The sequence below is a fragment of the Berghia stephanieae genome, chromosome 8, assembly GCF_034508935.2.
Source record: "Berghia stephanieae isolate SIO BIC M18660-M18661 chromosome 8, UCSD_Bste_1.3, whole genome shotgun sequence".
NCBI classification, from domain to species: domain Eukaryota; kingdom Metazoa; phylum Mollusca; class Gastropoda; order Nudibranchia; family Aeolidiidae; genus Berghia; species Berghia stephanieae.
This window is the reverse complement of record NC_088367.1, coordinates 23,010,400-23,027,899: the sequence shown is the minus strand read 5'-3', so window position 1 is coordinate 23,027,899 and position 17,500 is coordinate 23,010,400. Positions and strand designations below refer to the sequence as shown.

General features: G+C 36.5%; 1 protein-coding gene across 1 annotated transcript in view; it reads left to right on the top strand.

Moving 5' to 3' along the window:
- LOC144978387 (lysosomal aspartic protease-like) overlaps positions 1 to 7,560 on the top strand; it is a 24,919-nt gene extending 17,359 nt beyond the window's left edge. The window contains exons 7-10 of the mRNA XM_078924348.1: positions 459 to 581; positions 1,471 to 1,621; positions 3,685 to 3,783; positions 6,248 to 7,560. Coding sequence (XP_078780474.1) covers positions 459 to 581; positions 1,471 to 1,621; positions 3,685 to 3,783; positions 6,248 to 6,412 — 538 coding nt within the window. The 3' untranslated portion in view covers positions 6,413 to 7,560. The remainder of the gene's footprint in view (positions 1 to 458; positions 582 to 1,470; positions 1,622 to 3,684; positions 3,784 to 6,247) is intronic.
- The last annotated feature ends 9,940 nt before the right edge of the window (positions 7,561 to 17,500 follow it).

Below are 17,500 nucleotides of genomic sequence, written 5' to 3'. Positions count from 1 at the left end.
TTAAAAAATTTAGAAAGAGGCTGTGCATACATTGTAAAAACAATAGGCCCTAGGACAGATCCCTGGGGTACCCCGTACATTAAATAAAATTCATCTGAACATTTTCCATATAAAGACACTGCAATGAATATTGTGGTTCCAATTTCAATTTTTAACACATTGTTTGAGGAGGTGACTATCAAAATCTGCTAAGTTACAGCCAGAAAGAAGATGCGCTAACACGCTCAAACAATCTATTGAACTCTAAATATGATCTGTAAAAATATTGAATTGTCAAAAATATTATTATCTTTGGAAATACCGAATTTCATAGGAAAGTCCCAAAAGCACCTTGTATTCACCAACTCGACATGTGGACCATTAAGTGTATTCAGTGCTCATAAATGTTCAAGTTTAAAAAAAAACAATCAAACTTTGAAATTGACAGAGGAAAGTCTCTTTTAATATTGAAATTTCAGGAATCCCGATGCTCAAGATGGCGGTGAGATCACTTTTGGTGGATCTGACGCAACCAAATACACTGGCAATTTTACTTACGTCAATGTAACCACTAAAGGCTATTGGCAGTTCAAAATGGACGGGTAAGGCTCGATCTCACGCATCTCTATTAGAAAACTTTATTTATTAAAATGTGAGAGATTATCATCACCATCATCATCATCAACATCATCAACATCATCATCATCATCATTATCATCATCATCATCATCATCATCATCATCATCATCATCATCGTCGTCGTCATCATCATCATCATCATCATCATCCTCACCATCATCGCCACCAGCTCCATTATCATCATCATCGATATATTCGCGCCAATCTCTTCCACCGCCTGTTCATACGAGCACGGTAATGATTCCTGCAATGTATTTTTCTAAACTACTTCAATTCTTCCTCCCTCTTCCATCCATCTGAAGTAATCGCTCCGCTTCCTTGTGACTTTTTAATTGGCTTAAACTTAAATGATTTGGTTTCGACCAGGTCCTAGCGAGGAATCATCATTGGAAGGGAAATAGTTCGCTTTAGATCTTTTATTATGGTATTATCTTTCTTAACAAATTAATGAGATATATTAACCTTCCCCTTTGAAATGTTTTACATAAAGCAAGTATATAAAAAAAAACATAGCGTTTATATAGCGCAAAATCCACTTAACGTGCTCAAAGCGCTTTACAATGGTCCATAGCCAAAAGCAACACTTAACATGTAGGACGAGACATGACGCCTATTAGGCGATATTGCAATTTATTTTGGGACAAGGACAGTGCTGTTTAAGGACATGAGTTCATTTTACACCTGAGAACGATAAGAGAATGAGAGTAAAGAGCATTTTCCAAGGACTCAACAGTGCACCGCTCAAAGCCAGGACTGAAGGCGAGTGTCATACCACAAGACCACACTCTTAGAAGTGAAAGCATAGGATCACGATTTACACTTCGACATAATCAAACGGTCTAATATTCCCAGAGTAACTGTCAACACTAAGACCCCAATGTCATTCTGCAAGGGTGGATGCAACGCTATTGCCGACACAGGTACTTCTCTTCTAACTGGACCAACTGCTGAAATTACCAAATTGAATACTGCCATCGGGGCAAAACCTTTGACTGCTGGAGAGGTAGGTCTATTTATAGATATGTATGGTTGTCGAGTTACCAATATCTCAAATAAACATTTTAAACATATAGATAGAACGAAGTTGACGTCACCCAGGTCTTTGTTATTGCTTTTTGCCATCTGCGTTTATGAATAATTCTCACTAAACTATATTAACCAGACTATACAAGTTTAAAGTTACACATAGTTTAGTGTGTTGGTCCGTTATACTTCCGGATGGCAATGTTCTGAGCTTCTTAGCCAAGCGCATACTATCTATAGATAGAGTTCGCTTGGCTAAGAAGCTCCCAACATTGCCATCCGAAAGTACAACGGATCAACACACATAGCTATTTATAACCTTAAACGTTTATAGTCTGGTTAATACAGTTCATTGAGAATTGCTCACAGACATGGATTGCAAAATACAATGACAAAGGCGTCATTTGAGAGACGTCATCTTCGTTCTATCTATAGATAGCTCGAAGTATACGTCACTCGGGTCTTTTTTATGTTTTTTTTTTTTTTTTTTTTTTTTTTATGTTTTTTTTTTTTTTTTTTTTTTTGGGGGGGGGGGGGGGGGGGGGGGGGGGGGGGGGGGGTTGCCATCCGCGTTTATGAGTAATTCTCACTAAACTGTATTAACCTGATATAAACGATCATGGTTACACAAAGTTTTGTGGGATAGTCCGTTTTACTTCCGGATGGCAATTCTGGGAACTCCTTAGCCAAGCGCATACTATCTATAAATAGATCAAAGTTGACGTCACTCACCTCTTTTTTATTGTTTTTAGTCAGCCTTTTTGTATGAGTAGTTTTCACTAAATTCTATCAATCAGACTATAAACGTTCAAAGTTACACATAGGTTTGTGTGTTAGTACGTTATTTCTGGCTGGCGGATGATATTTATGAGCTTTTTGGAAAAACGCAATGCATCACTTGCAGGAAACACCTTCCTTAAAATATCGATAGATTAAAATGGCCATCAAGACAAGACATCCCAGGTTTGAGAGTTTTTAACAAGATGAGGGTAATTTTAATCGATTAATTTTTGAAATACGGGTTTTCTGGCCAATATTCTCCCGACAACCTGAAATTAGGGCTGACCCACACCGGAGACTGACTCCGACGACCCGGCACTGCCGTCCTCTGCCGTCTTCCGGATAAAGACGAACTTGGTATGGGTCTAACGGATTTTTCCTTATTATTAGTATTTTGCCCGTGCCCGACGTCTTTATCCGGAAGACGGCAGAGGTTGGCAGTGCCGGGTCGTCGGAGTCAGTCTCCGTGTGGGTGAACCCTTATCGTTTTAACTGTTGACCGAGGAAGGGTTTTAATTTCGAACATCCCTTTTTTATTATTAATACAGTTTACAGTCCACAGGCTCTTGCAGGTTTGGATTCACTTATTTGGCGAGAATCATACATCCTGCACAAAGGAACACTGCTTTTATTTTCTTTTTAATAATAAGGAAAAAGGAAAGAAAATTAATTCGGAAAAATGAGTGGAGCAGGTCCTTATGTTGATAAAAACAGAAAATGAAGTGAGTAGAAAAGTGCCAGAAGAAAATAGAGAATAACAATTGTGCGGCGATGGGAGCTCGAACCCACGACCTTACTGATACGACAACTCCGCCTGGCCGTGAGAGGGACGCGATGCAGTCCACGCCATCCACCAGTACTCACTTCATTTTCTGCTATTAAAAGAAAGAAGCAACCTGTTGCAATGCCTCGACCTTTAAATAAAAATATCTAAGTTAAGAGGCAATTTGTGGTTTTCAACTGGGCACGCAAAAATCACATTTGTTTAGTACATGTGTATCTCATTGAAATACAAGTGTATAGATAGAACGAAGATGACGTCACTCAGGTCTTTGTTATTGTTTTTTTGTTGTTTTTTTTTTTTTGCCATCCGCGTTTGTGCGTAATTCTCACAAAAGTGTATTAACCAGACTATAAATGTTCTAGTTTACACATACTTGTGTGTGTTGGTCCGTTATACTTCCGGATGGCAATGTTGATAGCTTCTTAGCCAAACACATGCTATCTATATTTTAACCAACGCCCATATTTATTCTCATTCAGTACATCATTGACTGCAGCCAAATCCCCTCATTGCCAAACGTCAGCTTTGAGATCGGTGGCACCAGCTTTTCCCTGACACCAGACCAGTACGTCCTCAAGGTAAATATGAACATTTATCAAGCGCATTTCCACATTATTTCCCACGTTCAATGTGTCTCAAGAGGCCGTGTGTAAACAAATTTCTTTTTTAATGCAGCAGTAAGTCGCTTTTTAGGATTTCTTTGTGTACTAATAATAGCTGCCTTACAATACCCATCACTGCTTATAGCTATCTAATAATTCAAACTCAATCGAGTCGAATAGGGCGAGTTTAAAGTGTCTTACCAAGAGATACAAACACGAGTCGAATAGGAAGAGTGTGAAGTGTCTTACCAAGATACACAAACATGAGTTGAATAGGAAGAGTGTGACGTGTCATACCAAGTACACTAACACGAGTCGAATAGGAAGAGTGTGACGTGTCATACCAAGATACACTAACACGAGTCGAATAGGAAGAGTGTGACGTGTCATACCAAGATACACTAACACGAGTCGAATAGGAAGAGTGTGACGTGTCATACCAAGATACACTAACACGAGTCGAATAGGAAGAGTGTGACGTGTCATACCAAGATACACTAACACGAGTCGAATAGGAAGAGTGTGACGTGTCATACCAAGATACACTAACACGAGTCGAATAGAAAGAGTGTGACGTGTCATACCAAGATACACTAACACAAGTCGAATAGGAAGAGTGTGACGTGTCATACCAAGATACACTAACACGAGTGGAATAGGACGACTGTAAGATACACTACACACAATATTACAGCCAGAATTTTGGGATTTTTTTCAACCATGCTCAACATTGCTTGATTTTGTTACACGCCCAGACATCTTACCCATGATTTACCGACGTTCCGGCTGCAGAATAATTAAATAGTCCTGGCAAGAAGCTACTATTTTGGTCGCTGGAGTGATTCCATCGTGGAACTTAAATACCGCTGAACGCAAAAATAGAATCCGATTAAAAAAAAAAAAAAGTAGTCCACACAGAGCCATTAGGCCCACGGAGCCGGAGTTTATTCCAGTATCTATAGTCTGAAACGGAAAATAACAATTGCCTGCTACTCTTTGGACAGAATATAGATGAATTTGGGTGAAGCTAATGATTTTTATTAGAGACAATAGCTAGAGTTACTTATTTCGTCAATAACGTAATATAGTCCGTTCCAAGTCTCGTGCGCACAGAATATCGCAAATTACTCCACAGTTACGAAATGTGGTGCCGTGAAATTTTGCATGGGGACATATATGTTAAGTGCCATAACGAATTTTGAATACCGACAGTGATAGACCAAACAGTTTTCTCATAATGCCGAATTCCTTTAATATTTTCATTGTTTGCAATAAACTATGACTCAAACTTTAATATGTTTACAGTAATGGTGTGTTGATTCTATTTCTCGTGGGGAAAACATTCACAACAAAGCTGCATTCAGTAGCGTAGCTTAGCAAATAATTTCGGGTTGTTTCAAATAGTGTAACAATAGATATTTATATAGTGTTTAACAGTGTTGAAAGAAAAGCTTATATCGTGTATAATTTATCCCTTCTTTGGGTGACAGCAGGCATGTAATATATTGGACCACACAAACAGCCAGTTAGGTGCTTATACATTTTTTGATAAAGATATTGATTTGAAAAAACAAGGAGGAGGGGGGGGGGGTCCTCTAAATTGTTACGCCCGTCTTCGATAGGACGAGGAGAAATACCTTTCACAAAGACATAATCCCCGTACTCTAACCAATGAAAAAAATCGGCTTAATATCACTAACAATTCTAGTGTTCGAGCCAATTCTCATTAAAAATCAATCAGAAGGTTGTGAAGACATCGACGTCAACGCATGTGCACGGGTTGTGAAAGGGACTATAGACTTTTATATTTCTGGTCATTTTTTAAAAAAAAACTTTAACCTGTTAACTGCCGTGCACTAGAAAGACACGTATTTAAAATGTGGCCAGAAAATCGTTCCTCAAATATCGATCGATTTAAATGGCCATCATCTTGGCAAAAATACTCTCAAACCTGAGAGCCTTTGCCAAGGTGATGTTAATTTAAATCGATCGATATTTAAAGATCGAGTTTTCTGGCCAAAGTTTAAATACGTGTCTTTCTAGATAGAGTACAGCAGTAAACTGGTTAAAACCAAGTTTCAACATTTCATAAATATTCGATGTGCCCAACTGCTATCTCTCTCTCTCTCTCTCTCTCTCTCTCTCTCTCTCTCTCTCTCTCTCTCTCTCTCTCTCTCTCTCTCTCTTGTTGTCCTTGGAAAAGGCTCTTTACTCACATTCTCTCACCGTACTCATGTGTAAAATGAGTACCCGGCCGTTAACAGCGTTGTCTCTGTCGGAAAAAAAGATGTAATATCGCCTAGCAGACGGCATGTCTCTTTCTATATATACGTGTTGCTATTGGCCAGGGACCCTTTGTAAAGCGCTTTGAGCACGTTTAGTGGATATTGCTCTATATACATACTCTACTTTTTTTTTGTTTTGCTTTTAAATTTTTTAGGTGAGCCAACAAGGAGTGACACAGTGCCTCAGTGGGTTCTCAACATTGGATGTACCCCCACCTCGTGGTCCCTTATGGATTCTCGGCGATGTGTTTATCGGAGCATACTACACCCAGTTTGATATGATGGCAAACAGAGTTGGTTTTGCTAAGACTAAGGCATAAATTAAACATTAGCCATCTTTTTTTCAAACATAATTAATTGACCGTATAACTTAAATATCACACACTCAGCTAGCTAATGAGAGGGAAATTTCTTGTGACGTCAGTATTTTTAAATATTGTACCTACGTCACAAGATATTCTTCTTTATTTTAACTTGATGATGATGTGACTTTTACGTAATAAGGCAGTCGGTGTGCATTGCGAAAATCATCGCATTGGTTTGTTTATTTGTTGTTATTTTTTTTACTGTTGTTGTTGTTGTTGATGTTGTTGTTGTTGTTTTTCTTGTTATTGAAAGTGATGAGTGTGCGACTTTACCCGTGAATAAAAATAATATACATATTGTACATTGGTTATTGAATGATCTTGTGGTTTCGGGTAATTTATATGCAAAAACTAGCACTTAGAAAATTAATTTTTGAAAATCAGTAATTTCCTTTATTCCTTCTTATTCCTTTTTTTCCATTTATTTCTTTTGGGATGCTATCTCAGAGATAAAATTGACCTCACTGGGCTATTTTCAAAATTATTTTTAGACATCAGTTGGTGATTAGTTTTCATGAAATTCGATCAAACAAAATATTATAGCACATTTAAGGTCACACATAGCTTTGGGGGTTGGACTGGCGGGCTCAACTGGAGAGTATTTTACTTTAACACATATCATTAATTGTTTTGATACTATTTTATGTTTTTGATCAAGGTCTATATAATGTGTTTGTGTGTGTGTGTGTGGGGGGGGGGGGGGGGGGGTTGAAAAAGTGATGATGAGAGCAGATGTCAAAAGTTAATCATATTACTATAATTGGAGTCAGATATATTATAAATAATATCGTAAAGTAGTTATCTCCCCATTCCCCCTTACTTTATTTTTAAAAGCAGGAATCAAGCAGTTAGACAAATTGAAACCCGTAAAAATTGTGTTATCTGAAAGTCGCGGAATTTGGAATGCCCTAGCCACTCATTTTCCAATGCTTTTTATTAACGCATGATGGACAGGGAATATTTTGTATTCTAACAGATTGCTCTATGGATGAAAGAGAATATTGCGTTGTGTGTTTATGAGCTGTACTAATTACTTCTGGCTTATATTATACGAGTACATTAATCATTAATAACAATTCAATAAAATTTGAATTTGATAACAATTTTCTTCGTTCATAATTATTTTAGCCGTGGTTGAAGGGTAACTTGTAGATCGCAGATAATGGCACGACTGGGTGACCCGAATAGGATTCAATAGTCGTACTGTCACTTCCTTCCTAATGACGCATGGTAACTTAGCAACACTGGCTCTAAACTATCGGAACAATGGCGGACGCCCGTATGAAATATTTCTCCGGCGAGCATAAAAAGCGTATCCAGAGGGGAAAAAAAAACATAAACTTGATCATGTTTTGACTTTTACACATTTTAATCAAAAGGCATAGGAAAAGGGAATGAAAACTTCTAGCCAGCATGAAGAATAAAAAGTAATGATTTTCTTTGTTTAGAACCAAGATGGCCGCCGTTGCCTGGAGGCGTGACATCAGACTACTGAATCCTATTGTTGTGATTCGACTTAGACATGTAATATGTGACCCATCGTCTCAAAACGGTATTATGTCGGGATGAACCAGGTGCTAAAAAGTCAAATTATTAAAGCTAAACTGGTCAAAATTCTGAATTATTGGTATTCAGCACACTAAGATATGATATTCATTCTCCTCAATAAAACATACAAACTCAACCCAGGTTTGAAATGTCTGGCTATAAATTCAATATTCAGCATTTTAAAAATCCAGACATAATACCGTTTTGAGACGAGGAGTCACATATTTGTAGATTTGATAACAGAAAACAATTATGTTGCAACATTGGTGTAATGAACAACATTTTTTTTCGCATTTTGCTTTTGGAGTTCTTCCATTAAAACAATGATTCCATAACATTTTGGGTTATCTGACCTGCAAATAAGTACACGTCGGTGTAACCTTATTCCAATCCAGGAAAAGGTATTCCAGACAACTCATCATTTCTTTGTTTTAACAGAAAAAAGCCATTTTTCGACCATCATTACAAGACTAAAATAATGAATAATGCCCATGCATCTCATTTTGATGGTTGTATAAACATCGTAACCCCAAAAACAAATCAAGCAATGAATAAATTATCAAAGCCATTTGTGAATTAAAAGAAGAAAAAAATGAACATTGATATAGCGCACTATTCTTTCCGTTTTGAGAGATTTTAGCAATGTCCAACCTTATGTTAAAAGATGAACCAACATCAATTTAGTAACTTCTTTAATATTTTCAAAGCTGGACCATTGTAATTCTCTAATTTTTGTACTTCTTAATAGTGTTCAACAGTCGTGACGTCAATTCCCTCGTAATGACTAATGGTAACTTAGTAACTGGTTCTAAACTATCGTAACAATGGCGGACGCTCTTATGAAATACTTCTCCGATGAGCATAAAAGAGTATACAGAGGAGAAAAACATTATAAATATCATCATGTTTTGACTTTTATACATTCTGATCACATGACATGTGGAAAAGATCAAGCCACTTTGAAGAATAAATGTACCGATTTTCTTTGTTTAGAACTAAGCTGCTGGTTGCTGGGCCGACGTGACATCAGACTATTGAATTCTATTGAACGAATACTACGACTCCAAAACAACGGTGCCCGCATTGTTCCCCATTCACTGCTATGCACACAAAAACATCCCGAGACGTAAAATATTAAGACAACTACATTTCCGATAATACATCAGAGGTGGTTTGCAAATTAAGGAAGAAGAAGAAGAAGAAGAAGAAGAAGAAGAAGAAGAAGAAGAAGAAGAAGAAGAAGAAGAAGAAGAAGAAGAAGAAGAAGAAGAAGTGATTGTTCTGACGAAATACAATGTCGCTTTTTAAGTTGTCACCGGCCAGCATTTAATATTTTGATAACACCGTTTTAGCCTTCTCTGTGTTATACTTAATTTGTCACCGAATCGGCCAGTATGGAATATTGTATAACACAGTTTAGGCCTCTCTGTGTTTATACTTTATTGGGACACAATATTCATGGTAACAGATCTGCCTTTTCTGTTCTGTGATATATACTGGTCTCTTTTAGATCGGACTGTCATTACATAACCTGCCTTCTCTATGCAATGATTTTGGTCACCCAATTACGGACTTACACAAGTACAGTAACATGCACAAGACCTTGCTATTTTCCGGCCCCGATCTCATACTATTAACCCTGCATTGTGTGAAGGATAACAAGGGACGCTTTGCGGCCGCGGTGGTTTAATATAACCATGGTGAGCAGTATTCGTAGGACGACCGAGAGGCGTTGTCAACACAAGATAGCCTAACAACAGGTTTGAAAAAAAAAACTATTTCCTATTGAGACTCAAGCTCGTTGTACAGTAACGTTGAACAGTACTGAAACGATCGTTCTGACAAAATATAATGGAGTGTCCTTACTTACACGCACACACGCACACACACACATATATATATATAAACCAGTGTTTACAAGAGGAGTATGGCCAAATTAAATATAAATATCCACCATTATCGTATACATTATTATGTCTCCTTCAGAGCCATTGGGCGCATGGAGCCAGAGTTTGTCTTGATTTCTATAGCATGAAACGGATAATAGCATGCTTTGTTTTGGATACGAAGTGTGAGCTCAACATCCGAGTTATCGGGACCACTGAGCATTGCAATTGAAAGAAAACAATTCAATACCTTCTCAATATTGTATTATTTTTACATGTTCAATGAAAGCTAACAATGCATGTTTAGATTAATTCAATGGTACGGTCTCTGCTCACGTTGATAAGAATTAAACAATACATTGAATACACAACATTCTCATTTCCTACACCTATTGTTAGCCATGTAGAAATATTTTCATTATAATTTGATATCCTGTTCTATTGACAGGTCGTGTCAAAATCATTTTTTTTTTAGTGTTCGGCTAAGTGAGGTATGATACTCGTCTTCGGACCGAAAGGGTCCCCCCCCCCCCCCCCCCCCCCCCCCCCCCCCCCCCCCCCCCCCCCCGCTGAGCATTATTCAGTATCTGTAAAAGGCTCTTTACTCACATTCTCACAATGTAATCAGATGTAAAACGGGTACCTAGCCATTGACAGCTTTGTTTCTGACTTGAAATATATTGTAATATCGCCTAACAGCGTCAATTGGTTATTGCTATGTATAAATGCTTATTGTCTTTTATAAAGTTTTTAATACGATTGGTGATTGACAGATATTTATGTTAGAATAGCGAGAAAATATAATTTCTGATACTATACGAAAATAAACTTGAACGAAGCAATCAGCAGTTGTTTTGTACGTGAAATTTACCTTTTAAAAATTAAGCATGGTTATAGATAGCACAACATCCACTAAACGCGCTCAAAATACTTTACAAGAAGATAGATATAACATTATATTTAAGAGGTGTTCAAACTACGTACGAGGTTAGTTCAAGATGGCTAACATCAAAAGATGAAATCACGTGACTTCTTTTAACAACGCGTTTATAGATAGTATGCACTTGGCTAAGAAGCTCACAACATTGCCATCCGAAAGTATATCGGACCAGCACACAACTCTGTGTAACCATGAACTTGTATAGTCTGCATAATACAGTTAAGTGAGTATTACTCATAAACATGGGTGGCAAAAAAACAATAATAAAGACCCGAGTGACGTCAACTTCATTCTATCTATAGATAGTATGCGCTTGGCTAAGAAGCTCATAACATTGCCATCCGGAAGTATAACGGACCAACACACAAAACTGTGTGTAACCATGAACGTTTATAGTCTGGTTAATACAGTTTAGTGAGAATTACTCATGAACGCGGATGGCAAAAAACAATAACAAAGACCTGAGTGACGTCAACTTCGAACTATCTATAAGTCGATAGTGAATTCAGATATGCCAACCAGCCGGTCAATTAGGTATCATGGTTTATAAAACTGTAATTACAAAAGTGATTATAGGTCAAAATGGTTGGCTAGTCCATTTCATCTCTCAAAAAAAAAAAGTGACAGTCTTTTTGATTTTTAACGTAATGTATAGATAGTATTCGCTTGGCTGAGAAGCTCACAACATTGCCATCCGGAAGTATAAGGAACCAACACAAAAAAACTATGTGTAACCTTAGACGTTAATAGCCTGGTTAATACAGTTTAGTGAGAATTACTCATAAACGCGGATGGCTAAAAACAATAACAAAGGCCGACGTGACGTCAACTTCGATCTATCTATTTATGTTTTTTAAAATTGTTTTTGTTGTTGGCAGAAGAAGGGTTTTGAGTCCGAAACGTTCCCTGTTTGGTATTTTGATACTTTTTTTCTTTTGAAGCTGATTATTATCTTTGTTTATTAGGTACTTTTTTTTACAGTCCACGACTTCTAGCAGTTAACTCTCTCCTTACCGATCATTTTCAGTATTTTCCCAAAATAACAGGCTTACCCAGCAGAAAAATTGATTCTTTAAACTCAAAAAAGCTCTCTAGAAGACAACTTTATGTTCTTATTAATCCAACAAAGATCATTCTTCATAGTTTGTGATGTACAAACTAAATCTGAAAAAGAAAAAATTTATGTTGTGTCGTAACAAATGTGACGATGTTACTCTAGGTGGTTAGGAGAGGGATAAGTATAGTAACACTTAAAGAGAGGAAAAAAACATATTTCAAGTGTACAAGTTGGTCCATCATGAAATTGACTTGGATTGTTCTGATTTTTTAATGTATTTTTTAAAAATTCTATCTAGATACGAGTAGTACTAAAATTACCAGAGGGGACCGGTTTAGAATCTTTACTGACAAATAAAAAAATACCATAAAGGGGGTATGTTTTTATGAACAAAATTGTAAAAAGAAAAAAGCTACTTCTGTAGACAAATTAAAATAATGCTTGTTAAAGAAATGATAAATTTCCGATATAATATGATTGAATAGGCTTCAACAGTCGTGACGTTACTTCCCTCGTAAAGACGCACAGTAACTTAGTAACTGGTTCTAAACTATCGGAACAATGGCGGACGACGCCCTTATATAAAAGTGCATAAAAGTGTATCCAGAGGAGAAAAACATTGTAAATCTGATCATGTTTTGACTTTTATACATTCTGATCACATGACATGTGAAAAAGTTCTAGCCAGCATGAAGAATAAAATGTACCGATTTTCTTTGTTTAGAACCAAACTGCTGGTTGCTGGGCGGACGTGACATCAGACTATTGAATCCAATTTGAATACACGGGGTACTCAAAGGTCAGTCGGCCTAAATAACCCTTTACTTGATGGACTATAATATTAGATGGTTTAGGTGGGGACAGCGTGGCTCAGCGGGACGGTCTTTGCTTCGAGACCCGAAAGGTACCGAGCTCGATCACCCGCCGCTGCGCTGTGAGGCCTTAAGCAAGTCACCTCGCCCTAACTCGATTTGCGGCGCTACATTGCGGCTGACGCCTGGGATATTCCTGTCTTCCCTTGGAATAGACCCGAGAGACAAATTTCCCCTATGGGAATAGGGAATAAAGAGAATTTTATTTTTATTTATTTTATTTATAAGATGTATGCTATTTGATGTGATATAGAACATCTATTTAATTTACATTTTTTAAAGTTTAAGTAAGAAACAAATTCACTCTCCTCAATGTAAGGATTTATTTTGATCGATGTGGACTTATTTACGGGTTTGATAACCAAAGCTGTTATTTACCCATTATTGTTATGGAAATACTCTCTCTGGAACCAACGGAATAATATATTTTTGTCGATTACTAGTACCAATGATAAAGCAAGTGGGTTATCACAAGGCTATAAAGCGCACATATTTGTTGTGAAAAAAAAAGAATGTTTTTAGTTTATACTCTACTAAGTACACGGTGTGTATTTACGCAAATTATGCAACGATTAGTAAAAGCAGTTTTCATCTAGACACATCCTGTGGTCTGGATAAGTTTGTCACCACAACTGAATTGATATGTAACGTCTTATTCGAGACTGAAATACAGACAGGAAACTTTGGGAACTGGTAATAGGGTTTTAATGGCAGACTATAATTATCTCTAATTGATTTATTCTCGGGCACTGAGTCAATTTCAATAAATTCGGTAATACGCGTCAACAGTCGTAACGTCACTTCCCTCATACTGATGCATGGTAACTTAGTAACTGGCTCTAAACTATCGGAACAATGGCGGACGTCCTTATGAAATATTTCTCCCACGAGCATAAAAACGTATCCAGAGGAAAGAAAAAAACCCATTAAAAATCTGATCATGTTATGACTTTAACACATTCTGATCACAAGACAAATGAAAAGTTCTAGCCAGCATGAAGAATAAAAAGTACCGATTTTCTTTGTTTATAACCGCGATGGCCGCCGTTGCTGGGCGACGTGACATCAGACTATTGAATCCAATTGGGCTTCGGCTGCTATTTGAAACCTTTGTCGCTCTCAAAGATTTCTGTCTCGGCTCAATGCTTTGCGTGCGGCTATGTGGTCTTGTGGTATGACACTCGCTTTCGGATTGGAAAGTCCAGGTTCGAGCCTCGCTCGCTGCATAGTTGGGTCCTTGGAAAAGACTCTTTACTAACATTCTCTCACCGTAATCATGTGTAAAATGAGTACCTGGCCGTTAACAGCGTTATTTCTGTCGGAAAAGAATTGTATTATCCCTAACAGGCGTCATGTCTCGTTCTTTATGTTTTGTGTTGCTGTTGGCCAAGAATCCTTTGTAAAGCGTTTTGAGCACGTTTAGTTGTTATTGAGCTATATAAAAGCGCAAGTTGGGTTTTTTTTAACGGACAACCTGGATAAAGAGGTCCGAAACTGGTCTATAGAATAAATGAAGACGACGTCGCTCAGCTCTTTGCTATTGATTTTAGACCATCAATCGGGTGATTAGTTCTCACTAAATTTATCCCGCTTTCTTTGCCGTTTAACAGGCAATACCAATTGCTTGCTACCTTTGAATAGGACACTAGTATATCGAAAAGTACAAATCCCCCCCCCCCTCTTTATTTTATTTTTTAGATCGCTGCCATGCCTCCTGTGAGTGTATTCCGAACACTTTACACTCCTCGCATTATCGACTTTGGAATGGACCCTCCTCGTGAATTAATGATGCTAATTGTTTTGTTGCTCTGAAATCTTTTCATCACTGTGTGTTTCAGGTCCTATTCATACCACAACATATGCACGACTTTATGTTTACATTTTTTAAATCACATGTCAAATCAAATCAATGGTTAATGAGATTGAAGTCATTAAACAGAGAAAAATTCAAGCTCAAGTTGCATTCAGAAAACAACACAACGTTTGGAACCGAAAGAACATCATTAATAAAAATACAAGAATACGCCTTTACGAGGTGCTAGGGCTGCCAATCCTTATGTACAACTGTGGTGCGTGGGGTCTTACAAAAAAGAATTTGGACACCTTGGACTCCCTTCATTGCAAATAATTGAGACGAGTCATTGGGGTACATTGGCCAGACAAAATCAGTATTGAGTATATTTATGACAGATGCAGAGTATAACCAGTCTGTACGCGAATAAAGCAGCAAAGATGGAAACTGTTCAGACACATGCTCCAACGAGATGAAAATATTCCAGCACAAACCTCGATGGATGATTACTTCAAAAAAGGAGCCAAATACAGAGGGCGTACACCAACTTTACTTCCAACAACACTGAATCAAGATCTCAAAATTTATCAAATATATTTAGAAATAACAACCGAAGAACCGATTTCAACAACACAAGGAACATCCAATTACCTCAGAACCTTAACACACATGATGACATTCAAAAGCTAAGAACACTTGCATTGGACAGAGATTTATGGAAAGAAATTACTTACTGGATATTAGAAACAGACAAACACACTCTTAGTAACACACACAGACACACATACATACATACATACATACATACATACATACATACATACATACATACATACATACATACATACATACATACATACATACATACATACATACATACATACATACATACATACATACATACATACTAACATACATACATACATACATACATACATACATACATACATACATACATACATACATACATACATACATACATACATACATACATACATACATACATACATACATACATACATACATACATACATACATACATACATACATACATACATACATACATACATACATACATACATACATACATACATACATACATACATACAAAACATACATACATACATACATACATACTACATACATACATACATACATACATACATACATACATACATACATACATACATACATACATACATACATACATACATACATACATACATACTACATACATACATACATACATACTACATACATACATACATACATACATACATACATACATACATACATACATACATACATACATACATACATACATACATACATACATACATACATACATACATACATACATACATACATACATACATACATACATACATACATACATACATACATACATACATACACACATACATACATACATACATACATACATACATACATACATACATACATACATACATACATACATACATACATACATACATACATACATACATACATACATACATACATACATACATACACACATACATACATACATACATACACACACACATACATACATACATACATACATACATACATACATACATACATACATACATACATACATACATACATACATACATACATACATACATACATACATACATACATACATACATACATACATACATACATACATACATACATACATACATACATACATACATACATACATACATACATACATACATACATACATACATACATACATACATACATACATACATACATACATACATACATACATACATACATACATACATACATACATACATACATACATACATACATACATATACATACATACATACATACATACATACATACATACATACATACATACATACATACATACATACATACATACATACATACATACATACATACATACATACATACATACATACATACATACATACATACACGGCAAGCGTCCATAGAGACAGGGCAGCCATATACATTCATTCTCAAATCAATCCTGAAACATTGTCCAATTAGGTTAACGAGACTATGTGGTCGGAATTATGCATGTCGTAATATAGTTGGCCTGTTTGTTTCTTTCAAGAATATGTAAACCATCACCACACATCGGTTATATGTCGACGTCATTTCAATGCACAAAAGTTAAATTTATAGACAGAACTAAAGTATGTGATTATGATTACATGCTTCGTTGATAAGTGGATGTAGTATTGATATGACAAAATCTAAAATATCACGGTGTTTGTGTGGTATTTTAAACATGTTAAAGTTGATATAACATTTTGGCATCTGGTTACTACAGATTCAATACCAATTTGAGATGATTGAGCACATATTATATCCAATGGCTGGGACTGAAGTGAGTATTAGGTTCAAGTTGGCACAAGAACGTGCTGGCAATGTGTCAAACGCGTACGAATATAAAGGGTTGATTAATAACTCACAATTTACCAGATATAACTACACCATTGCGTACATAGGCCGGCCAACCCAAAATTATCCGGGTTTTTTTCTTTATGGAAATGTTGCTGCTTGAAGTTCGAAGGAAAAAAAAATAAAGATAAGTATTGAATTGAATTTAATTGTAAGCTTCAATTTAATAGACGAAGACAGATAATGGGAACGTTTCGGGTTTCCCCTTTGTCAACAAAACACGATGAATGAAACTCTAAGGACTTAGTGTTTGATTCATAAAGGTTCTTTTTTTTCTTTATGAAAAGGAGGCACATCTTGGTAGTAGTTGCAGGTGGAGATAAATCTGAAAAGGTGTTTTTGAATCAGTGTCGGACAAATCAGAAATAAAAATACAAGAAAAAAAATATCCCAAAAAAATCGGAATGCCTAGACTAGGGATCGAACTTGAGACCTCAAGATGACCGGCTCGACCTCCAGGTCAATGCAGACCGATT